We start from the raw sequence: 24,883 nt of genomic DNA on the forward strand, positions 1-24,883 counted from the left end.
CAGGCTGGATGCCCTGAGATGCTTTATCTTTGATTCTTGTGAATAAAAATAAACTCTTTGTAAAGAAAGTTGCTCAGTATCACACTGGGAAATCTCCACAATTACTTAATAGTCTTCAAACTGTTCTTTAAAGTACTAAATAGTCTCTGAAAGCATTTTTGTCTCTTTAAACAGCAACTCTGTTTTTTTTGACAGCTGGGAAAAATAAGCTTCTGTGGTTATGGTCCTTTGAATAGAAAGCCCAACAGGAACTATTTTAATTTGTCACTGAAAGAGGGCTCTGCAAAGAGGAAAGAGGAGGGGTAGAAAGAAAACAAAGGAGAGAGGGAGAGAGGGAAGGAGAAAGGAAAGAAGGGAAGGAAGGAGGAAGGAAGGGAAAAAGGAAGGGAGGGAGGAAGGAGGGGAGGAATTGTTAATAACTGCAGGTATTGAAGAGACCTCAGATGGACTTAGTAAGATCCTTAGTCTAAACTCAGCATACAGTCACCTTTGCATAAATACAGTTTTATATGCCTCAAAGTGAACAACAGAGAAAAATCAAGGAAAAACTCGAGGTATTTTCCCTTTTTTTTTTTTTTTTTAAAGACTTTGAACCTATTTGCAATGATTTCCCTGGCAGCATGAGGGTCTGTTTTCAGGATGGTAGCCTAGATCCACTACTGTCAAGGGAGCCTTCTGATTAAATCCAAATTCTCCCTCAAGGGCTCGCTAGGAAAGGAAGGAAGAAGAAAATCAATTTTAACCTTAAACTGGCAGGTACCTAACACTAACCAAATTGAAACAATTAAAGGGAAGTTAAAAATCTCTCTCTCTTAGCACGTATAACATGACTCCTAATTATCCATTCAGGTTTTGCTTTAAAAAACCATGTTGGTTGGTTGGTTTTTGCCTTTCAACATTCCCTAAAGGCCACCTCATGAGGACAGGACCCTGTATTCTACAGGACCCTAGGGAGTATGTGTGAGTAGGCGGGGCAGTTACAACACAGCCTGAATTCTGGAGGCCCCGTGAAATCCCAGAGTGGTAAAACTCTTGGGTGAGAGCTGAAAGAGCTAGTTGCAGGGAGAGAAATAATAACTGAGAGCCCTTTCTTTTTCTAAATGTTCTCAAGAAGATTGGTCCTTGTAGAACAATGCAGAAGACCTAGAGGAAGAAGAAAACCACCTTCCATCTGAATGGGTCTAAATTGTACATAGAGAACAGATCCTTGTTTGCCTTTGGGTTGAGCAGCTTGGGGAAACCCATGACAATGATACCTCTAAGAAAAGTGCATGGAACTTCCAGACACCGGGAGTTCAGGCTGAAGAAGGAGTTCAGGAATGGCTTCTCCATTCCTAACCAATGAAGAAGTAGATATCAACGTTCTAGCCTATGCCTAGCTCTGGAAAGGTTGCTTTGGGGGTAGGAAGGATATTGGAATTCTCATACTGTGTTCAACCATGGACAGTCCTAGTCAAGTCTTCTGAATCAGAGAACAGCACCAAGCAGTAAAGACAAGCATATTTGTGCCCTGATGAAAGGCATGTCCCATAAACATCCCTATTTGAGATTTTCAACCTCCACCTTATCCAAGCCCTTATCATTTTTCCTAATTAGGTAGCTTCATAGTAGATGCTCAATAAGTATTTGTTCATTGAATGGTACCTCCCACCTTCTAGGGGCAGTGTGGGGAGGAGGTTAAGAATGTAGAAGATGGGGCTTCCCTGGTGGCGCAGTGGTTAAGAATCCGCCTGCCTATGCAGGAGACACGGGTTTGAGCCCTGGTCCTGGAAGATCCCACATGCCGCGGAACAACTAAGCCCGTGTGCCACAACTACTGAGCCTGCGCTCTAGAGCCCACGAGCCACAACTGCTGAAGCCCGTGTGCCACAACTACCGAAGCCCATGCGCCTAGAGCCCATGCTCCACAAAAAGAGAAGCCACTGCAGTGAGAAGCCTGCACACTACAACGAAGAGTAGCCCCTGCTCGTCGCAACCAGAGAAAAGCCCGCGTGCAGCAACGAAGACCCAAAAGCAGCCAAAAATAAAAAATAAATAAGAATGTAGAAGATGGACTCATTGCCATAGTGCCAAATCATGGCTCCCAACCTGCTACTTCCATGACCCATGTTAGTTTCTTGAAGCTTCCATTTTCTTGCTGGCAAAACAGAGCCATAAAATTGTTCCTCTAAAGGCTCTGGAGTGATAAATATATGAACTAACGCATGTTATTATCTCATTTAGTACAGTTACAGGCACTTAGCACTCCACTAAAAGTTAGCCGTCATAAATAATAATTTTTATTATCTCTGCTAATATGAGTACCCTGTCTCAGATTATAGAGGTGCATAATATTAACCAGTAAAAAAAGTACTGAATGCTTTAATGTTTGTAACTGTTCTTCGTGTGGGTGTTATATAGGTTCTTGCTGTCCGCAAGCAGAACAGCCAAGATAATAACAGTGGAATCCAGTCTTCCTCTTTGTTCCACAGAGCTTAACCTCCACTTCCTACAATCCCTCCCTCTAGCCAGGAGGAGGAGACCATAAGCATTGAAAAAATACGTGGGGTTAGACCTGAGTCCAGATTGTTAATAAGAACTGAACAATTCATTGCCAGATTTCTTAGGTCTTCTATCAAGTATCAAGCATAGAACATTACTAAATCCACAGCTAAAACTACAGACTCCAGTATTGGTCCGTATCTGTCTGTGGCCAGTTAGCTTAAAGCAGTGATGCCTCAGAATCACCTGGAGGGCTTATTAAAACACAGATTGCTGGGTCCCAACCCCGAGAGTTACTGACTCCGTAGATCTGGTGTAGTTCTCAGGGTTTGTATTTCTATCAAATTCCCAGGTGACGCTGAAGCTGCTGGTCCCGGTATCACACTTTTAGAACCCTGAGCTTAGACTGTTGGTTTAAGGACCCAAATCTGTGACGTCAACCCCATTCAGCCCTGTCCCTGATGCCGCTGGCCACAGGGGGCGCTAAAGATTGGAAAATAGAATGTTCGACATAGCCCATCTCTCTGCCAGGGGCAAAAAAATACTACAACAAAACACCCATCACTTAAATGTTACCAATAGATAGCTACCAATGGTTTAATTGTTTATTTACTTATTCATTCATTCTATATGTTCAACCACCTTCTGGTTCCAGGATCAGTATTTTCATCATCATTTATCCCAGAATTACCTAATCCCAGGGTTTAAGACTTTTATTGTCGTTATTTTTGGAGACCAACACTTGAATTTAATCAGACTCTGGTTATAGACCACATGGAAATCATGTGACTCACGAGGAATGCGTTTCTAGTTGATCTTCCATTTGTCTTGACCTTGAATCTCAACAATGAATGACTGAGGTTATCCATTTCACAACCTCCCTTGCGTTCTCCATGTTGCTGTGCTTGTGGTAGCTGAAAGGCCATTGTCTGTTTGTTATTTTAGTCAGTGAAAGGGGATGGAGGGATCACCCACTCAGAAGAAATAAATGGGAAAGACTCCAGCTACCAAGTAAGTGATCTGTAAACTCGGTTCAATGGTGGGTTTAGCTGGCATGTTCTTGGTTCTTTCCAGCCTCATTTCTGATGCAATTCTCAACCACAGCCAACTCATTTGATGTCTCTAGATTGGGTGCCTTCAATGGTGGGTTTAGCTGGCATGTTCTTGGTTCTTTCCAGCCTCATTTCTGATGCAATTCTCAACCACAGCCAACTCATTTGATGTCTCTAGATTGGGTGCCTACTGTATACCAGGCACCATCTTGGGCTTTGCAGATGCAAGCATGAACAAGCTAGAGTTCCTCAGCTATTTCTTACTGCAGAGCTCCTTCACGTGCTCTTCCCTCTCTCCACATGGACAATTCTTTCCCATTCTTCACATCTTGGCCTAAATGTCACCTCCTCAAAAAGCTGTTCCCTTTCCACCCATCATTCCTGCATCTTGTACTTTTACTTCATGGCACTTATCACACATTGAAATAAGTCATTTGTCCATTAGTTATCTGCCTCCCCTACCCCCTCCCGCCCCTGTCTGGAGTATTTGTAGAGCAAGGAAGGGGCCTCTTCTATTTTGTTTATCACACTGCATGGTGCCTGGTACATAGTAGGAGCTTTTTCTGGAATAGATGTGTGAAAGACATGGGATCAGGCGGTTCGTTTCTATCATTTTCTCTATTCTAAAGAGACAGCTATGACATTTTTATAACTATATGTATTCTTTTTTTTCCCAGTGGGATCATCTCATGCTCAACACCCTATTTTATAACCTGCACTCTTTTTTAACTTAGAAATATACCTCCACAAAAATGTCATCAAATATTCTTGTTCTAATTTTGCCAATACAGAGATGTGGTTAAGAGCATGGGTTGCAGACTCAAACTGCCCAGGTTTGAATCCTGGCTCAGCTATTTTTTAGCTGTGTGACCAAAAGCAAATTACCAATCTCTCCATGCCTCAGTTTCTCATCTGTGTAATGGAGCTAGGAAAAGTGCTGCCTTATAGGGCTGTCATATTTAGATGAATCCATACATGTAAAGCACTTAGAACATTCCTGGTATAGAGGACTCAATAAATGTTAGTTGCTGTGTTTATCAGCATGAGCTGCCATAACAAAATACCATAGAGAGGAGAGAGAATGAGTATTTTGGTGTCTCTTCTTACAAAGACACTAATCCTATTGGATCAAGACTCCATCTTTATGACCTCAATTAACCTTAATTACTTCCTTACTCCAAATACTTTCACATTGGCTTTATATGGCTTCACCATATAAAGCCATAGCTATTGCTGTTGTTTTATTACTATTACTATTGTGCTTCTGATGAGAAATTATCACCCTATAATGTTGTTCATATCACACACAAATTCCAGCAATTACTAAATAATTTATGATATTTCTACTTCCATAATAATTAGTTTATCCTGTATATTTCGACACGGAATATATTGCTTTTTAGTGCATTCAAATTATTTTCATTTTTCTTTTTTAACTTATTACTATACCTGCCCCCCAAACCCATACTCTAGACCACTTTGGAACCAAAAATCCCAAAGGTTACTACCTTGGAAACATGATAAACTTACGTTATTCACCATGAAACACTGAAATATGTTTGTACATTTTGTCTGGAATCTGACAGTGAAACAGTTATGCCAGTCATTTTGGTGATTCTAAAATCTGAAAACAGTCAGTGGAAATTTGAATGAGCTGGAAACGTCATTCTATTTACACTCATCTAGAAATGTTTTGAGAATTCTATTTTCCAGGGCTTTGGATCCAGACGTGAGAAGATTGGTGTGTACTATTGGGAGATGACAAATGCTTAGTTTAACTTTGGGGGGTGGGAATAGACATTCTCTGCTCCTTTTAGATTTGCCCTGTGAGTTATAAAAGCCTTAGTTGATGTTTCCATGAAAAACCCAAGAAATTCCCAGCCTGGGTTGGCTTCCAGTGTCTGAATCAAATGGGATGTTCCAGTAACCTTGTCCTCCAGCTTCCTGCCAGCCTCCCTGGGTTCTAGGAGAGGAGACACTCGGATTATTCAGATGGGAATAATTTTTGTTATAAATTTTGAGACAGCGTCAAGCCCCAAGCAAAGGTTCTAATTCTTCTGCATTTCATGACAACGCAATCATGCACAGTTCAGATTCTTAGCTCACTCTGAAGGTAAGGAACCGGCCATGTATTGTTTCCAGAAGTTCATTTCTAAGCCATTCTAAAAAAAACTTAGGCCTAATAGGGATGGAGTAACCATGTGGTAAATGGATATGACACACTGAAAGCTCCCCTCTTGAAAAAAAATCAGTGTCCCATGAGAGCTGTTGGTTTGTAGGGACTTCCCACTACATACCCGAGTGATGTGCTAAGGGAAGTATTTTGGAAACACTTGGAAGGTGAGTTGCTGGCCATTCATTCAGCCCATTTTGATGGCGATCTACCATGTGTCAGGTGAGGTGCTGGGGATAAAGCAATGGAAGAGAGACAGAGGAGTTTCGTGCTCCGGAGGGAATCAGAACATTTCCAAGTGAGCAAAGAAATCCCCGCGATGACTGCAAACATGAAGAAAATTCAGGGGCTTCCCTGGTGGCGCAGGGGTTAGGAATCTGCCTGCCAATGCCGGGGACACAGGTTCCAGCCCTGGTCCGGGAAGACCCCACAGGCTGCGAAGCAACGAAGCCCCTGCGCTATAACTACTGAGCCTGTGCTCTAGAGCCCGTGAGCCACAACTACTGAGCCCGCGTGTCACAACTACTGAAGCCCATGCTCCTAGAGCCCGTGCTCCGCAACAAGAGAAGCCCGCGCACCGCAAGGAAGAGTAGCCCCCGCTCGCCGCAACTGGAGAAAGCCCGCGTGCAGCAGCGAAGACATAACGCCGCCAAATAAATAAATATTTTTTTAAAAAATACAATAGGGAAAGGTAGTTAAAAAAAAAAAAGAAAAATTCAGCAGTGTTCCACAAGAAGGGGGTCATTCGTCCTTAGACCCTCTAATCAGGGACTGTGTCTCCAAGGAGGTGATGACATTTGAGCTGAGACCTTCTGGGAAAGAAGCAGTCATCTGAAGCCCTGGAGACAGACCGAGCAGAAGCACAGCCAATAGGAAGCTCTGAATTGAGAATAAGTTTGTTCAAGAAAAAAAAGCGCCGTGTGGCTGGAGCAGAATGAGCCGGGGGTGGGGGGACGGGGGGGGACGGGGGGGACGGGGGGTGGGGGGGGATAGAAGATGAGGCTGGAGAGACACGGGGACTCGATTCAGCAAGTATCTATATTTCTTGAGCGCCTTGTCTACACCCGCAGCTTGGATGCACAGCCCCTCAGAGTCACTGCTGGTAGTGTTAAGCCAGGACGACCAACTGATCCCAGTTTGCCCGGGACGTTCCTGGTTTTAAAAATGCAGGTTCCATATCCTAGAACCCCCTCACTCCCAGACAGACCAAGACAGTTGGTCCCTTTATGCTTGGCATCCAGACACTGTGTGCAGTGGGCTTTCCATTACTAGCTAATTTAATCCTCACTTAACACCATGAAGTATGATTTGTTTGTTTGTTACTCCCACACAGAAGAGGAAGCTGAGAGATCACACCATTTATTCCAGGTCATACAGCAAGGATGTGATGAAACCAGAACCACACCATGTTTTTGTTTTTGTTTTTTTTAATTTTTTATTTTATTATTATTTATTTATTTTTGGCTGCGTTGGGTCTTTGTTGCTGCGCGTGGGCTTTCTCTAGTTGCAGCGAGCAGGGGCTACTCTTCGTTGTGGTGCGCGGGCTTCTCACTGGTGGCTTCTCTTGTTGCGGAGCACGGGCTTTAGGCACTCAAGCTTCAGTAGTTGTGGCATGCGGGCTCAGTACTTGTGGCTCGCGGGCTCCAGAGCACAGGCTCAGTAGTTGTGGCACACGGGCTTAGTTGCTCCGCGGCATGTGGGATCTTCCTGGACCAGAGCTCGAACCTGTGTCCCCTGCATCGGCAGGCGGATTCTCAACCTCTGCGCCACCAGGGAAGTCCACATGCCATGTTCTTTTGACTCCAGACACTAAGCTTTTAGCTACTCACTGTACCTTAAAATCTTCTATGCAACAAAAACAGTTAACATGGTGTTTGAGCAGGGTCACTGGTTTCTGGCCTTTGTGCAGAGCAGCACGGTGGGAGTTTCTGTCTCTTTCTGAGGCGAGTATGTGCTCTGGGCCCTCTGTTATACTTGACATCTGTATCTTAGCATTTGCTACAACTTCGGCAACTGGGATCTAACAAATATTCAGGACATGTGCTTGTAAAACATCTTCTTGGGCTGCACTGGATGTCTGAGGCTTTGTTCTCCAAGGAGTTCTGCCCTCCAGGGGGGCGCTGCAGCCTGGGGAGGCCTTCAGGACGGGAATTTTCTCTGTCTTCTTGCTCATTTCTAAGGGGTGTGTTTGATTCATGGATGTGAAATGACAGTTCTATGCCCTCTGAATCAAAACTGCCACTTTGTCATAGAACTTTGTGACTTGGGGACAACACATAAATTTTATGAATCATAAGTTGTAAATATGTATCCAGTGGGCCAAATGTAGCCCACAGGGATAATTGTGTTGTGGTTGTTTGCTGTGAACAGGGCTTTAAAATTTTCGATGTCAATATTTTTAAATTGACATATTTTGCATTTAAAATAATTTGATTTCAAGTTTCTATTGAAAACATACAAGATATGACAGCACTGGGGCTGTAATCCTACATCGTATCTTTTGGTGGGTCTGAGCAGTTGTTGCCCCTTTCGACAAGGCATGTGGCATTCAATTCACCACAATCCCCCCTACTGCAAATTGTCTCCCCAACATCAAAGCCAGCATAGCTTGAACTGTTTTTCGTACACTAGAGAAATATTTCTTTGGCCTTATGCTGCTTTCACAACTGGGGAAATAAGTTCACCATATGATTATTCTTACCCCTAGCCTCTTTCATGTTTTCTTTTTATCTGTCTGGCCCCCAGAGTCATTTCAGTTCAAGTAAATTATGGGAAAAAGTCTTTTACTTCCTAACAGATTTTTGGTTGTCTGTAATTTACCTAGAATTTTGGATTTTACAGCCTTACTCCTCGAAATTGTAGGAACCAAGTAGGAACGCAAACGTTTCACTTTACCATGAAAAGATGTATGTTCAAAACTAAAACAATTATCTTCTTTTACCACTGTTTTATGAAATGACTGTTTCACGCCAGAAATTAAGATAGACATAATCATGAAGAAAAGACCAGGCATCCCCAAGAAGAGTCACATGTGGTTGCAAGTGGGAGAAATCCTCTCAAAGTTGGCTCATACAAAAAGGGGCTTCAGGAACAGCTAGATCCAGGGGCATGGGCGATGCCATCCATACGTGGGCTCTTTTTCTCTTTCTCTCTCTTCATCTCTCAGCTCTGCTTTCCTCTGTGTCTCATGGTTTATTTTTCAAGAAAAAAGAAATTCCACTTGCAGGATTTTTTCTGTAAATGGTGGTGGTTGTGGAAGCTCCAGGCTTTCATCTTCACAGCTTCAAGTTCAAGGAAAGGGAACTGACCTCTCGGTTGTTTTAGCAAAGCCCTGAGATTAGCTCAGGTTTAGCTGCCTTTGGCCAGCTGGAACCAATCCCAGCATCCCAGTCACATGCAGTGCTGTGACTGGCCAGGCCTGAGTCATGTGCCCTTTGTTCAGGGATGAAATTAGTGTGTCGAAACCACAGGGAATAAACCAGAGAGAAGGGTGGTTCTCCAGGGAAAACCCAGGTTCTAGTTCCCGAAGAAGGAGTAACGAATGCTTGCTGGGGAAGTTTTCATTAATGAATGAATGATCAGATTGGTAAATAAATGTCCCCACTGCGACCTCATACCAGAAAAAGTATTTCCACATTTTTCTTATTTTTTCCCATCTCACCCAGGAATCCTGAACACGTAGACACCATCCAACCTTTGAACATCTCTGTTTTAACACGTTTACTCACCTGCTACTGAGCGTTGTCTTGCAGCCACTAGAAATGCATTTTGTTTGAACTTGCTCTAGGCCTCAGAGTCGACTGAGAAGGCGGTGGTGCCGCCGGAGTCAGAACCGGCAGCCGCTGGCCAGAAGGGCAAGGAGGGCGCCTCCAAGGACAGGAAGGCGTCCGCCGAGCCCGAGAAGCAGAAGAGCAGCAAGCCGGAAGCCAAAGAGACGGCCCCGCGCGCGGAGACGGCCCCGGGGGAGGTGAACTCGCTGCGGGACGGGGACAAGCCCCAGAAGAGGCTCGAGAAGCGGCGACAGCCCCTCGGGGGCTTCTTCAAGGGCCTGGTGGGTGGACGCTTCGCCTCTTCTTTCTGGGCTTTTGGGCCGGGGGTGTGGGTCCCGCCTCCAGAGGGGACCAGCTGGCCAGGGGGTGGCTGGGCCTTGGCCAAACACCGAGGACCTGCTGTGTGCCGGGCGCAGAGAGCAAGGTGGGCGCGGGCATCGCTTTTCCGCGGCCACATGCAGGTGTGATGCTGATTGGCTGGGGGGCGGGGGGCGGAGCTGGGAGGCGGGGGCGGAGCTGGGAGGCAGGGGCGGGCACAGGAAGGGCGCCTGAGGGTGAGGACGTGGCCTGGCCTTGGGTTTGAGAGGAGGGGGCGGGGGCTTCTCAGAGGTTCCATGTGAGGAGGGACCTCAAGTTAACCTGTAGAGGGATGAGGCAAGGAGAAGTCTGAAGGCAGGTGAGGTCCAGGCCATGGGAACAAAGGTGTGCGGGAGAGACAGCACGGATCTGAGGCTCAGTCTGGCTGGAGGAGAGGGAATTCAAGGATGGGGTGGGTTGGCAGGAACAGGTGGTGACGAGAAGCAGGGATGCTCGTCTGTGGCCAAAGACAGCCTTGTGGGGTTTCCACCAGGGAAGCTGCTCTGAGCCTGGCCCTGGGTGGTGGGTATACAGACCGGGCTAAACTTACTAGCTCCACCCCCGCCAGCGCGTGGCCAGAACACAGTCGGCACCCAGGCAGCGTCTGTTGATGAACGAATAGATGGAGTGAAATATGTTACTAGTAAAGGTTTCATTATATCTGGGATAACGTAAATCCTGGCAAACGGGGAGTCTGAAGAATCATCACCCAAATAATAAGATGATCAAGCGTAAACTAGGAGAGACAAGTGAACTCATACCCAGGGCCCGTGGGAACGTGGGTTGAGCCAGGAGGGCCAGGCAAGGAAATACTACTGGCATCGGCTATGGGGCCAGTGAACTGGGGTTCACCTTCATGTTGCAATGAAGATTACGTGAAGTTACGTGAAGTTAGTTACGTGAAGCAAACTGCCCTCATCATTCCTAACTATTCCGTTTCATGAATATCTGTAGACATTGGTGCTCTCTAATATTATAGATAGAGGTTAGGTGGGGGCTGTGGTTCCTCTGGCCCCAGTTTGGTCTTTAGAAGCATCTCTGGGGAGTTTATTAGAAATACAGAATCTCAGGCCCCAAGTTTAAAATTTTATGATCAATGTCATCTATTTCTGTCTCATCTTTGTGTCCTTGAGTATGTGTGTAGAACCTCGGTTTGAGGCTCACTTTCTAGTGGGACACATGGAACTATAAAGTAGATAAATTAAAAAACAAAAATGTGAGTGTGGGAAGTCACGGAGGGGAAATAAACATGGTAATGTGATAGGGTTACGCTGGGGCTGAGGACAGCAGTACGTGTGCAACTTGGAATCTATGGATCCAGAAAGTGTTTCTGAGGAGATAATATTTGAGATGAGACAGGATTGATTATCGGTGCTAGACAGGAAGAGAGCAAGGCTCTTTGTTCCAGGAGGAGGGAACAGCATGTGCAAGGGCCTTGGGGTGGGAATGCGCTTTGTATGTTTGAGGCCCCCCCGTTGGTGGGAGGTGGTGAGCTAGGTGAATAATAAAAGTCGCTAAGGTTGGAGCAGTGGGCAGCTCATGCTGGCTGTACAGGCTGTGTGAAGAATGTTGACATCATCCTACTTAAATTGGGAAGCTATTAAAGGGTGTTAAGCAAGGAAGTGTTGGACCTTTGCTTGTAGCCTTTAAAGACTATTTTGCTGCTATAGTGCAGAAATGGCTATAGAGTGGCAAGAGCAGAAATAGATGCCCTGGGTAACACTTCTAGGGTTACCTGGGAGAGCCAATGGCGGTTTGGCATTGTGATGCCTGCAGAGATGCCAAGACGTGGGCAGGTTCTAGATCATAATTACAGTTCAAGTCACCAAGCCCTTCCTCTGAGGCTGTGCTTCACTTATATTCATCATCTCTTTAATTACGGCAATGTCCCTTTGCGGTAGAAATGCTTATTCTTCAAATTCTCCACCTTCCCATTGTCAGGAGACTCCCAACAGTGGTGGAGAAGGAGGGAGGGGTTTCCTGCCACTTAGCAAGGATCCGATCAAGCCCTGAGGACTGCCAGGCTGGACACATTTCCCTGGGGTTGTCTGACCCCTTTCCTGAGAGGGCAGCGCCGGCAGCAGAACTGGCACCAGCCGGGGGGCCCATCGAGGCCACGCCGCCTACAGGAAGCGAGCCTCTGGCCCCCCTCACCCCCGCCCAGCCCAGCCTCAGCCCTCAGGCCAGCCACTCCCTGCGTGACCTTTGCCCTCCCAGTGACATCCCCTTCATTCTGCCCCTTTCTCCCTCCTCTTCCATATGCTGCTTGGATTCTAACAGAAAGCAGCCTACTTGGTATTACATGAAAACTTTGCAAAGACACGTTTTGTAAGAAAAGTAAACAGGCAGTGTGGTTAGAAAGTGATTCGAGAGGGTGACGGAAGTGAGCTCTAACTGTGGCAGGTTTTCTACGCCCCAGGTACTAAGTACATTTCAAGTCAGGACTCACTTTATCTTGGAACAACCCCCTCCGAGATAAATGTTATCACCTCCATTCTAAAGATGAGGAAACTGAAGCACAAAGAGCTCAGCCATTTGTCCAAGATTTCACAACTGCTAGAAAGTAATATAACCGAGCGCTGAACTCGGGCATCTCATTGGAAACCGTTCTCTTACCCACTGCCCACGAATAAGGTGTATTTATGTGGCACAGCGCCTGGCACAGAGTCGGTGCTAAATAAATGGCAGTTGTTGCTGTTGATATTACAGCTCTTCACTAGGATGCAACTTCTTGTATGTTTCTCTCCAGGGACCAAAGCAGATGTTGGATGCTCAAGTGCAAACAGACCCCGTATCCATCGGACCAGTTGGCAAATCCAAGTAAACAAATCACCACGGTTCCCACCAAGTTCTGCCACCAAGAGGTCTTCTCCCTACTCCATCTCCTCCCCAACCCCGCTCCATGTATATATGTTTTCTTCTGATGGCCATCAAATGAAATTCTGCCTACAAATTAAGCCTGAGCTGTTGTATATTGAGGTGTATTATTTCTGTCTCTGGTCCAGTCTTTCCTGGTAAATAACTGTCAAGATGGTTTAGCAGGTTAACGAGCCAGGTCAGAAGAGTCGATGGTTGCCAAGCAGGTGGGGGGAGGGGGCCGAGGACTGCCTTCTGGTGAAGTTATGAAAAATGGCCGGTGACGAGTAAGTTGCAGAAGGAAAACGCCTGCCTGAAGCATCCTCTCAGCTTGAAGAGGAGAGACAAGAATCGTTTGTTTAAGTTCACATCTCAAGGAGGGAAAACGTGGGCTCTGTGTTGGGAGGTTGCCAATTTTCTGGAACGGAATGTGTGGGGAATGACAAAGGAATGAATAAGAGTTGTTTTACAAATAGGGTCCTTGAACATTACTGACGAGGGGGAAAAGATTGACTGGAGAGGGCTTGACATAATTTGGGAAAACAATTGCTTTTTGAGGCTTAGTGACAAGGGCGGGGATTACAACTTCAAAAAAAAAACAAAAAAACAAACCAAACCGAATAAATGAAGTTGCGAGTTTATTTTTCAACACTAGGGGGCGCCAAGGTCTCCATTTTCATCCCGCATCCTGCATCCCTAACAAAGATTTCGGTCTCTGCAATTTTACATTATTAATGTTTCTCAGATGGCTGAGGGGCTTGCTTCATCTGTTCTGTCTGACACTTATCTCAAGTCTGTCTGTAATTTCCTAATGTTCTCAGGATGTGCTCTGATAAAACCCTCCCTATAACCCCAGTTAATAATAAAAATTTATAGAAGATTATTCAAATACCTGAGTTTTTTTTAATACTTGTACAGAGGAGTACATAGGACGATGAGTGTATTAAAATGTAATCCACAGTAGCCATATGATTGACTGATACCATGTTACTGTATCTTTTTCTGATTTAATAAAAAGTACATTTACATCTGAAGGATCTTTTAATTTTCAACTTTGAAAGCAGGTCTCTCGTGCTCTATGTCTGAGATGCCTTTATCTTCCACAGTAGAAAATCAGTGCTTTTCTTCCATCTTATCTCTTCTCCCAGATCCTTCTCAATTTCCTTGTATGTGGGCACATGCACATACAAGTGTGTGCACATGTATATTTGTATATACGCACACATGCACATATATACAAACACTTTCTTAAGCCACGCCGCCTAGAGCAGAGCCTGAGACAGGGATTCAGATGCACGTGTTATGCTGAAGGAAGGCTTCCAGGGGAAAGGGAGGAAGAGAAGGACAGGGCAGGGATTGGTCTCAGCTGGAGTTGAGTTTCGTCCTGATCTGCCAGGGGGCCCTGGAGCATGAATTGCACCATAAAGTTGGTTATACCTACAGGCAGGGGTCCGGCCTTTGTCCCCTTGTTGGTGAGCCATGGGCCACCCTGGGAGGTATCAGGACAGGCAAGCTGCTCCCATTGAGCTGAGAAGCTGGATCCCTTACCGGCTGGAGGATGAGGGTCATCCCAAGTGTCCACTACAGGTACACATGTATACATGCAGGCATGTATTTATACCCACATATGCACACATTCATACTTCTAGTTACTTCTATACAGGAATAGATAAATGTGTGCACTCATTCCTAATCATACACAGGCAAACAGACACGTGTAACTGACAGAACCACATGCATACACTGACTCATACAAATCCATTGCATGTACAATCCATCACACAGTGACTGGAAATAACATTGAACAGCCTCTCCTGACAAGTCTATACCTTAGGCAAATAAAACAATGGCTTAGGCAAACAGGCCTTTGGAAAATGTGTTCGGGACAAAAATGTTTCTAAAAAAACAAATTGGGAGATCCTTGGCTCCTGGAACCCGCTGGCTCCCAGCTTGGGCTGCCTGAATGCTCAGTTTCCAATAAAGACCAGAGGCCTTTTCCTTGCAGAGGGGTTGGTTTCTTCATCCCTCCTGACCGAACCTGGAGAGTCCTCAGTGTCTGTGACCCACCCAGCTCAGAATGACCTCATGCTGCTTCATGTCTGCATGCTTAACTTTGCCCAAATCAAGAAAAAACAAAACATTGGGGAAGCCCTTGGTGGGGGGGTGACTTTCCCTCCACCATCGCCATTACAGTACGTGGGATGATTCAAGGCAAACAGGCAGCTGGTTACTGCTTTGTCTCTAAACACCAGGGGGGTTGCCTGGTGTGACCTTTGGGCTCCAGACCATACCAGTCTATTGAGAAAGGTGACAGTATTATTTGCAAGCTTCACCTCACTGGACACAGGGGCTTTTTGCCCTGAAGAGAAATGTCCCCAGGCAGGACTGAGTCACTAATGTAGAAGGAGCCCTCCCACCCTCTCCTGCCCCAGAAAAAAAATTTTTTAATTTTTAAAAAGAAGTTTTCTGCTGCGAATATTGCTGGAAAGCATGCCAACAGTTTCTGTAACTGGTTTCCCATCCTCCTGGCCAAAAAACAGAACAATCTTGTAATGAAATTGCTTATTTTTTTTTTTTTAAGAAAATTTAAGCCAGATAGGACTCAAATAAATGGCTTATTGGGGGGATTCTAAAGCCAATTGTAGCCTGAGAAGCAAGTTAAAACTCCATTTTTGAGTTTTGTGGGGTTTGTTTGGTTTTGAGTGGCGAGCCAATTCCTGATGCATTTACAATAAATACTAATTTCCATGCTCCTGCTGAACTAGTGTGAAAAGAGCGCACAGTTCCCAAGTGAGCTCAGGAAAGCTCCCAGGACACGGATTCCCAGAAGGACTGAAGTTCTTCAAACTACAGAACCCAGGAATGCCATTTGGATAGCAAAACGGCACACAGTAAAATGTTAAGAACACCCTGAAACTGAAAGAGAAATTGAGACCTGGAGGAGGGGGCAAAGGTACCTTTTTAAAGTTGACATACTCATTAACTTATTTACTTATTTATTTTTAGGTGCACATGGAAGAGTGTCTTCTCCAATGTCATGAAGAAGTGCCCTTTCCAAGAACTGGGCCATTGAGCTGAAATGGCTGTGATCGGGGAAAACAAAAATCAAAAAACTCTGCTTTCCAGCTCCAGCCAACGGTGACTTCTGGACTGATATCCATAAAAGAATTCGTTCAAAGGCACAGTTGTTCTCAGCAGCCCCTGAGGTCTCTCATGAATTCATCATCTTGGGGAAAGGGACACATACCACCCAAGGAAATGCCAAACAGGGAAGGAAAAGTGAAGTTCTTGTGGTTTTATTGTACCCCCTGCCCTTTAAACAAATTATCGGGGATTTAAATACACACAGACACACAGACACAGACACACACGCAGACTTCTCTAGCTGGACTGTCGTTGTTTGTTTGCAAACAGATGCAGTGGGGTCCCCTTTAATTAGATTCCAAGAGGCTAGAATCTGTCCTGCTGGCTCCTTCTCAAAGTGCCTGGAAGGGAGCAGACCTGACAAGTATCATTTCTTTTGTCAAGTAATCCCAAGTTGATCTTAAGCCTTACAAAATAAAATCAGATCGCCACCCTACCTTAAAGAGAAGGAAAGGAAAATGATTTCCATTATTAACTCACCCAAGTTGCAAATGCAGGGAATGCGCTTTGCAGAAATGTAAGATGATTCTTATCAGCTTTTAACTATCCTCCCAATGTCCCTTTTTCGGCCTTTTAAAAAGGCAGTTTGCTCGGTGAGCAGGATTAGGTTCCTCTGTGGTCTAGATCTTGTTCACTCTATCAGTGGAAATAAAGGGACTCCAGCCCCCCTGGAAATTATGGGCTCCATTAGGAAGAAAAGAAATTACTTACAGAACAGCAAATTCTGTAAATTTGTAATTCAGATCTTAGCCCTGGCCTGAATGCCAGTCAGGAGCCAGCCCTTTGCATAAATTGGTTTTCTGGGGAGCTTAACTCTTTCGCCTCTGTTTCCCTTCCCCAGAAACCTATTCACTGGAGCCTCTCTATCCCCTGGCCCTTTAACTAGCCATAGCCCATGCCTGGGTAGCAACCCGTGCAATTTCACAGAAGTAAGGGTAATAATAATAAGGCCTTACATTAACACACTTCACAGTTTATAGACTGCTTTTTGAATACATTATCTAATTTAAAGCTGTATGCCCCTAACTGAACTTAATTGCCTCCTTTGTTATATTTTATTATGAGGGGGACTGGTGTGCACCTGTATGGCTTTTTTTTTTCCCCCAAAGGTGCACTTCTTAACAAAATGGCCTCCAGCTGGGTTTCTGGCAATGATTGCTCATTGCTCACATGATTTATTCTCGTTGAAGGACATTTCCCTTTAAATCTGGCCACAGGGGGGAGTTCCAAGACCTGGGGTTCCACAGTCTCTAGCCTGGTCCTTTTCCCTGACTGCCCGACCAGGAGGCTGGGCTGAAGCAACTCTTTAAGAATGTGTTACTCTGAAGTAACTTCTAGAAAGTGGTCAAGTTGAATGAAGAGAACTAGAATAAGAGGGCCAAACCGGGTAAGTCAATTGCCTTCTGTGATTCTCAGTCCCCCAAACAAAGATAATGTTGGTTGTTGGTTGGTTTTTCCATTCCTATCAGCTCAGTCTTGGAAGAAGCTTGAGGGAGGGTAGTGTGACTGCAAACCGTTTAAGCTGGTGTCATTGCCAAGCATGTAAGTTACCCTCACCAGCCCATCATGCCCCACAAAGCAGCCTTACCTCTCCCGTCTCCACACCCAACTAGAGGAGCGGGCAAGTGACTTAGCTTGCCAGTTTCCTCCCTAAACAGGAGGCTAATAAAAGGGCCAACTTCACGGAGTTGCTGTGAGCATGGAGCAAGAAGGAGCAAGGCAAACGCTTCGTGCAGCGGCTGGTGCATAAAAAACAGTACAGGAGGGCTATTAGAGCACAGGGAATTTTAGCACCAAATAACTGAAAACTCCGACTCAAATTGGCTAATTAATAACAAAAACAGTAGGGATATTTATCATTTCATGTAACAGGTGTTTTGTCACAGCCTGCCTCTGATTCTCTGGGACTCTGCTGTGCCACGTCCCATGAGCTGACTTCATCCTAAAACCAGTGCCAGATGATGGCTGCAGTGCCAGACAAGGGAATTACGGGATTACCATAATCAGTTTTGATTTATCATTTTGGTGAAATCGATATTGAGAAGGCAACTAGGATAATGCAGTAAACAGTAAAGCAAGCATTAATATCAGTATTTTTAAAGGTAGCCATTCCCCAAACCAACCAGGCCCCTTCAATTCAAATTGATGGGACTTGAGCAATTATGATGCCTGCCCTGCAAACCAGGGCCATTAGACTGTGGGCTCGTCAAACACCGGGGACCTTCTTGTCTCATTCACTGCTCTATCGTCAGTGTCTAGCACAATGCCTGGGCATAGTAGATACTCAATAAATGGCAACCGAATGGGTAAATTGATAAATATTCTACGGCCACGTCCACTGGGAAGAGGGTTGCCTTATGCTCTAGTATGAGTTTATTTTAGCTCCAAGTGTTTGATCACTCTAATCAGACATCTTCCCTCCTCAGGTGCCCAGCTGAGTGGTCCTTAAAGTGTGGTCCCATAATAATCAGTATCAGCATCACCTGAGAACCAATTAGAAATGCAAATTCTCAAGCCCTCCTCCAGACCCACTGGATCAAAAACTCCAGGGGTGGAGCCTAGCAATGTGTGGCTTCACAAGCCCTCCAGGTGGTTCTGATGCAGAAAAAAGTGAAAACCACTGGTCTAGGTTGAGCTCTTACTTCACTGAGCATCAACTAAAAAAGACCAGTTCAGAAGATGCAAAGATGATAACAGCTAACAGTGGACTTTATGCCGGGTATTGTGCTTCACATGAATTCCCTTGTTTACTGCCCATTTTACAGATGAGAAAACCAAGGCTCAGAGAGGAGAAGCAACTTTGCCCAAGGACACACAGGTCAGAACCAAGGTTGAAACCCAACCTAAGCTCTTAAAGGCATGTTTTCACATCTGTGGGAAAGACAGGCAGACAAAAAGACAATCATAATGTAAGATAAGTAAATGCAGGACATTGTGGAACTCAGAGGAAGGCACTGCTACAAGACTACAGGGGATGGCCATTTGAGGAGGTGACAGTTGAGCTAACTCTCAAAGAATGGCCAAAGGGGTTTCCAGCAGAACAGAAGTTCAAAAGCCCAGAGTCTACAGAGAGAATGGCAAGTAGCTCAGCATGGCTGGAGTGAGGCTGCGGGGGAGGATAGATAAGATGGTGAAGCCTGGGGAGGAGGCCAGACCAGGTCAACAGGGACGCGCAGTAAGGAGCCCTTGGTAAGAAGTTTAAACTTTCTCCTGAGGGCAGTAGGGAGCCATGGAAGAGATCTGAGCTGGAGGGTTACATAATCAGATTTGTATTTTGTTGCAGGCATATCTAGTAATGCAAACTCAATTCAACTAATATTCATTGGATTCCTTGAGTGACCTGAACTACTAGATACCACAAAGTATAATCATTTTGTTTTTAAGACTCTTTAACGAGTGTAAGAAATACTCAGATAAAACCTCTAAATGGCACTGGTCCTTAAAAGAATGCTTAAATGCTTCTTTCCAAGCGTCGTAAGTGTAAATTTGGAATTTTGTCCCACAGTCCATCCAGATTACCCACATCTATGAACCAAGGCTGTGAGATCTTGAGTCAGTTACTTTACCTTAGTTTGCTCATCTGTAGAATGGGAATAATAATGGAACTTAACTCAGAGACTTGCTGAGAAGGGTAAATGAGACAACGCATTTATGGCTTGCTAGCATAGTGCCCGGCAAGTGTTAAGTGCTCAGTCAGCATTATTGATGAGGCTGCAGGTGACATCTGTCCAAGGTAGAGTGTACGTCTTCTCTTTCAAGGGCTCAAAGCCCATCCAATCTTTGGGACACCCTTAAGCTGCATCCCCGTCTTTCCCCGTCCTGGTAACCACTTGTCTGTCTGGCTCATCCAAGAAAAGAGAAAGGAGGGAGGAGAGAGGGAAAAAAATGTTGATCTTCCCTGGTGTCCATCCCATTGTAAAATAAAGTAGAATTTGGGGTGGGGGGGGGAGGGAACTCAGGTCTGCCTTTGACTTTCCTTGGTTGTATCTACTTATACTATTAGCCCGGTTGCCATGGTAGCAGATGCTATGGATGCCCCGCCTCATTGCTCCTCAGCCCAACTCTGAGTTCACGGGTACTGATAACTTCCTACCTCAATGATCCCTCCATGATTTGCTTTTCTTCTTGGTGGCTTCCTCCAGGGGCTGTGAGAACTTGTTCAGCCCACATGCAGGGCATCCTGGAAATGCCTGAAAGTTCATGTCCCCAGAGGCTACCCTCAACCAGTGAGGGATGGAAAACGGTGCATAAATATCTCAGCTTCGCCATCTTTTGGGGGGGGGGGTCTTCCGCATGCTCCCACAGTGTCCCCAGCAAGACTGAACCCAGCTGCCCCAGTAGTAACACACTCACAAGCACACTCTCCCTCATTCACGCTCCCGGGGACCCCTTCCCAAATAAACAACCTGCGTCCAACTTCTTGTCTTGGGGTCTGTATCTAAGGCACAAACATCTGTGTCTCACTTAGGGTTCTGTCAGGGAACCTCGCTTGTGCCAGTAGTTTAATAGAGGAGGATTAATACGGGTAGTGGTTTTAAAGGTGCTGGAAGAGCTGACAAGGCAAGCATGTGACAAGGAGGCCATCCAGAGATGAGACGCAGAAGGAAGCCACAACCACTATTAGGGCCAGACAGATAAAAGGAAGAGGTGATGTTACCAGACCAGGGAATCCGGTGGTCCTGTGGGAAATGGAGCGCCATGTGGGGAGTTGCGGGAGGGGAAAGACCTCCTGAGGGCAGCTGTGGGGAGGGGGGTCCGGAAGCAGTGTTTTTCTGCTGATGGGAGGGAAAAATATCTTGGTGCCAGTGCCTTCCACTGGCTGAAACGAACCAGGAGCCAGTTGGCAATGGAACCTGGGAAAAGCAGTTTGAAGGGAAGCATGGAAAGAGGAAGTAGGAGCAAATAGGTGAATGCCCAGCACAATCTGAGGCCCTGCTTTGAGAGAGAGAAAAAGAAAAAGCAGGGAGCAGCTTTGGTCAGGGACCCATCCCCTCCCCTGGATCCACAGACAAGAGCACATCTACTATGGTCTCTGAGACAACCCTGTCACCTTCTGTATCTTCAGGACAGAGTAGTGGTTAAGGACACAGGCTCTGGGTCCAAGGGCCTGGGTTGGAATTCCAGGTCACTTCACTTCTCCCAGGCTCACTTTCACATCCATGAAATGGAGCTGAAAGTGGAATCCAGCGCCTGGGGTTGCTACGGGGATTTAACAGCACACTCCCTGCAAAGCAGTTAACACCGTGCCTGGCACATAATAAGTGCCTAGTAAATGTTCACGTTTATCAGAACATTATGAGATTCAACTGTCGCTTGAATATTTGGAAACTGATTAAAATTCCTGCTCAGACTTGTTTCTTCTTCTCTTAACCACTCAAACCCCCAACTTCAAGTCTAGAATCTGAGAATCTGCCTCCAGTCTCTACTTCACTGCCTTTAAAAAACAAAAATAAAACACCAAGGAACTTTTCCACTTCCACAGAAGTTCTGCCAGAACCGAGGGAGGAACAGCCTTCTCCACCCCTCTTGGCTCACAACCCTCTCTCCGCAATCCCTGTCCCCTCCCTCTCTTGGCCAGTTGTTCACAAGTAGCTTAGCAGTTTTGAGGACACAAAAACAGGAAATTGTGCACCAGTCCTGACTAAGGCTAAAAAACTCATGTGCAAACTCTGCAACATACAGATTTCTTCAGCTCGCAAAAAAATAGGGCCTTGAAAAATCAGGTCCCCTAGCCAAGATCTCTGGATTTGCTTAATCATTCCCTTTGCAAAATTATAACTTCTTTAACCATGAAGAAGAGATGGTGAGAAAGAGGGAGGCGGGAGGTGAAATGTTTTAAGTTAACCACAAGACAAGACAGGAAATTCTGGAATGGGGGCTGGTGGTGATGTTTCTTTCATCCCTCGGTGCCATAGCAGCCTTGGATAGCAACTCTGGAAAAATGACCATGCTAGGAGATTTTTTTTTTTTTTTTTTTTTTTTTTTTGCTGTTGACTCTGACTCAGAGGGAAACCTAGGCTTCTTCATTCAGGGGCTAAATAGAGACTATTGGATCCAATAAAAAAAAAAAAATAGAGACTATTAGAGACGAGAAGCAGAGAGACTCTGAATCGTCTCCATCTGACCCTTTATTTGACGCAGACAGCAAACATTTGTTGAGGGCCTATTCTGCCCTTGTTCTGTACAGAGACAAGGAGAAAGATAGAACAATTTTAAATCTAGAAACTCTTGCTAATATAGCTGTGATATGTATGAAGCAGAAACCCCCAGGTCTAGGAGGAGAAATAAAGAAATCCACCATGGGAGTTGTAAGCTTCACCATTCCTCTATCACTAACTAATAAACAAACCGACAAAAGCAAATTAGTAGGAATAAAAAAAAAAAAAATTTGACCAGCACTATTTACACAGTTGGTTGAATTGACATTTATAGAACAAAGCAACCAATAACTGCAGAATATGTAATGTTTTTCAAGTACATATGGAATATTTACCAAAATTGACTGTATGTGCTGGCCACACAGTAGGTCTCAAATTCAGAAGATGGGGTGCGCAGTGTTTGCTGTTAGATTGGATGCGAGTATCAGAAAGAGATGGAAGTCAAGGTTGACACTGAAGACTCGGTGCTCTGAAGTCAAGGGTGACTGGTTCATGCTGCATAATTACCATGTTGGAAAGATAGGGGTGTGTGTGTGTGTGTGGGTGGGTGGGTGTGTGGGTGGGTGTGTCGGGGTGTGTGTGTAGCAGTCATAAGATAGTCAGGAGTATTTCCATGTGTGAGTCAACCTGGGAGTGAACCTGTGTCCAACTGAACATGAACCAATTATTCAAACTTGGTTTCTGGAATATTCCCAGGGTGAAATAAATCCCTGGTTTTATCACTGTCTTCTCAGTTGAAGTGTTTGCTTGTCTTGTGAACTGGGTTGGCATTATCTGTTTCAATTTGGAATGGTGGACACACAGAAATAAATCTATGAAAGTCCCATGGCGTTGACAGACACTTCTGAAAAAAGGAGTGGATGACCCAATTCCTGGCCGCCTTTATCAATGTGGGATTGGTTTATTCATTGACCGATTGAGTATCAGTTGTGAGTCTGGGCCTGGGAGAGTGGTAAACAAGAAGAGCAGAGGACACTCCAGTATGGCTGAGGAGGGATCCATTCCCAAGGCCATATATCAAGGAAACGCTGTAGGAAATCCCACATGCATAGTTGTGTTCCGTACCCTTGTGTGATATGTTTGGAGTAGTAATTAAGAACATTCTAGGATTCAGTTCTCCTATGAACTATCCCTAAGACATTGGGCTTATATAAAACATCACGTCTCAGTTTCTTCACTGTAAAATGGCAGTGATATTGATAATACCATCACTGTAGAAGTAAACCAGATTAAACTCCCAGCTTGCTCAGAGCAGTACATGGGATTAAGTTAGCACAAAATTAGCATTTGCAGCTTTTATCGTTATGCTGCTTCAAACATTTTTATCCTTTTAAAAAAAATTGTGAAATCATATATTTCTTTAAAGATTATACTCCATTTACAATTATAAAATATTGGTTATATTCCCCATGTTGTACAATATATCCTCGTAGCTCACTTTATGTTGGATTGGCCCAAAAGTTCTTTCGGAATTGCTGCAAGAGCTTATGGAAAACCCGAACGAAATTTTTGGCCAGCCCAATATATAATGTTTTATACCTCTTCATCCCCTACCCTTCTATTGCCCCGCTCCCCGCTTCCCTCTCCCTACTGGTAACCACTACTTTGTTCTCTATGTCCGTGAGTCTGTTTCTTTTTTGCTATATTCACTAGCTTGTTGTATTTTTTAAAAAATATTTATTTATTTATTTGGCTGCATTGGTCTTAGTTGCAGCAGGTGGGATCTTCATTGTGGCATGCGGCATCTTTCGATGCGGTGCGAGGGCTTCTCTAGTTGCGGCGTGCGGGCTTAGTTGCCCCTCAGCATGTGGGATCTTAGTTCGCCGACCAGGGATTGAACCCATGGCCCCTGCATTGGAAGGCAGATTCTTAACCACTGGACCACCAGGGAAGTCCCTGTTGTACTTTTTAGATTCCACATATAAGTGGTATCATACAACATTTGTCTTTCTCTGTCTGGCTTGTTGCACTTAGCATAATAGCCTCCAAGTCCTTCCACGTTGCAAATGGCAAAATTTCACTCTTTATTATGGCTGAGTAGTATTCCATTGTGTATGTGTGTGTGTGTGTGTGTGTGTGTGTGTGTGTGTGTATATATATATATACATATATATAAATATATATGTATATATATATATAAATATATATATATATACATACATATATATATGTATATATATACACCACATCTTCTTTATCCATCTCTTGTCAGATGCTTAGGTTGCTTCCATATATTGGCAATTGTAAATAATGCATGTAATTGTAAATACATGCATTGGGGTGCATGTATCTTTTCAAATTAGTGATTTTGTGTTTTTTGCATATATGCCCAGTAGTGGGATTGCTGGGTCATATGGTAGTTCTATTTTTAGGTTTTTGAGAAACCTCCATGCTGTTTTCCATAGTGGCTACACCGATTTACATTCCCACCAACAGTGTACTAGGGTTCACTTTTCTCCACATCCTTGCCAACGTTTGTTATTTGTGTTCTTTTTGATAACAGCCATTCTGACAAGTGTGAGGTGACGTCTCTTTGGGCTTTTGATTTGCATTTCTCCGATGATTAGCGATGTTGAGCATCCTTTCATATGCCTGTTGGCCATCTGCATGTCTTCTTTAGAAAAATGTCTATTCAGGTCTTCTGCCCATTTCTAACAGGGTGTTTTGTTTTTGTTTTTTTTTTGATGTTGAGTTGTATGAGCTATTTATATACTTTGGATATTAACCCCTTATCAGTCATATCATTTGCAAATATTTTCTCCCATTCAGTAGGTTGTCTTTTTGTTTTGTTGGTGGTTTCCTTTGTTGTGGAAAACTTTTAAGTTTAATTAGGTCCCACTTGAAATCATATATTTTTAATGTTAGGGGAGAATAAAGATAAAACAACCCATG

The 24,883-nt window shown here is 44.7% G+C and overlaps 1 protein-coding gene across 3 annotated transcripts in view; it reads left to right on the forward strand.

Moving 5' to 3' along the window:
• The window catches only part of BCAS1 (brain enriched myelin associated protein 1), a 113,411-nt gene extending 99,753 nt beyond the window's left edge, over positions 1 to 13,658 (forward strand). For all 3 annotated transcript variants that reach the window (XM_036824145.1, XM_036824146.1, XM_036824147.1), the window contains 3 exons: positions 3,427 to 3,492; positions 9,494 to 9,757; positions 12,583 to 13,658. In XM_036824145.1, coding sequence (XP_036680040.1) covers positions 3,427 to 3,492; positions 9,494 to 9,757; positions 12,583 to 12,657 — 405 coding nt within the window. In that variant the 3' untranslated portion in view covers positions 12,658 to 13,658. The remainder of the gene's footprint in view (positions 1 to 3,426; positions 3,493 to 9,493; positions 9,758 to 12,582) is intronic.
• Positions 13,659 to 24,883: the final 11,225 nt, after the last annotated feature.

This window comes from Balaenoptera musculus, chromosome 15, assembly GCF_009873245.2.
Source record: "Balaenoptera musculus isolate JJ_BM4_2016_0621 chromosome 15, mBalMus1.pri.v3, whole genome shotgun sequence".
In the NCBI taxonomy this organism is placed as follows: domain Eukaryota; kingdom Metazoa; phylum Chordata; class Mammalia; order Artiodactyla; family Balaenopteridae; genus Balaenoptera; species Balaenoptera musculus.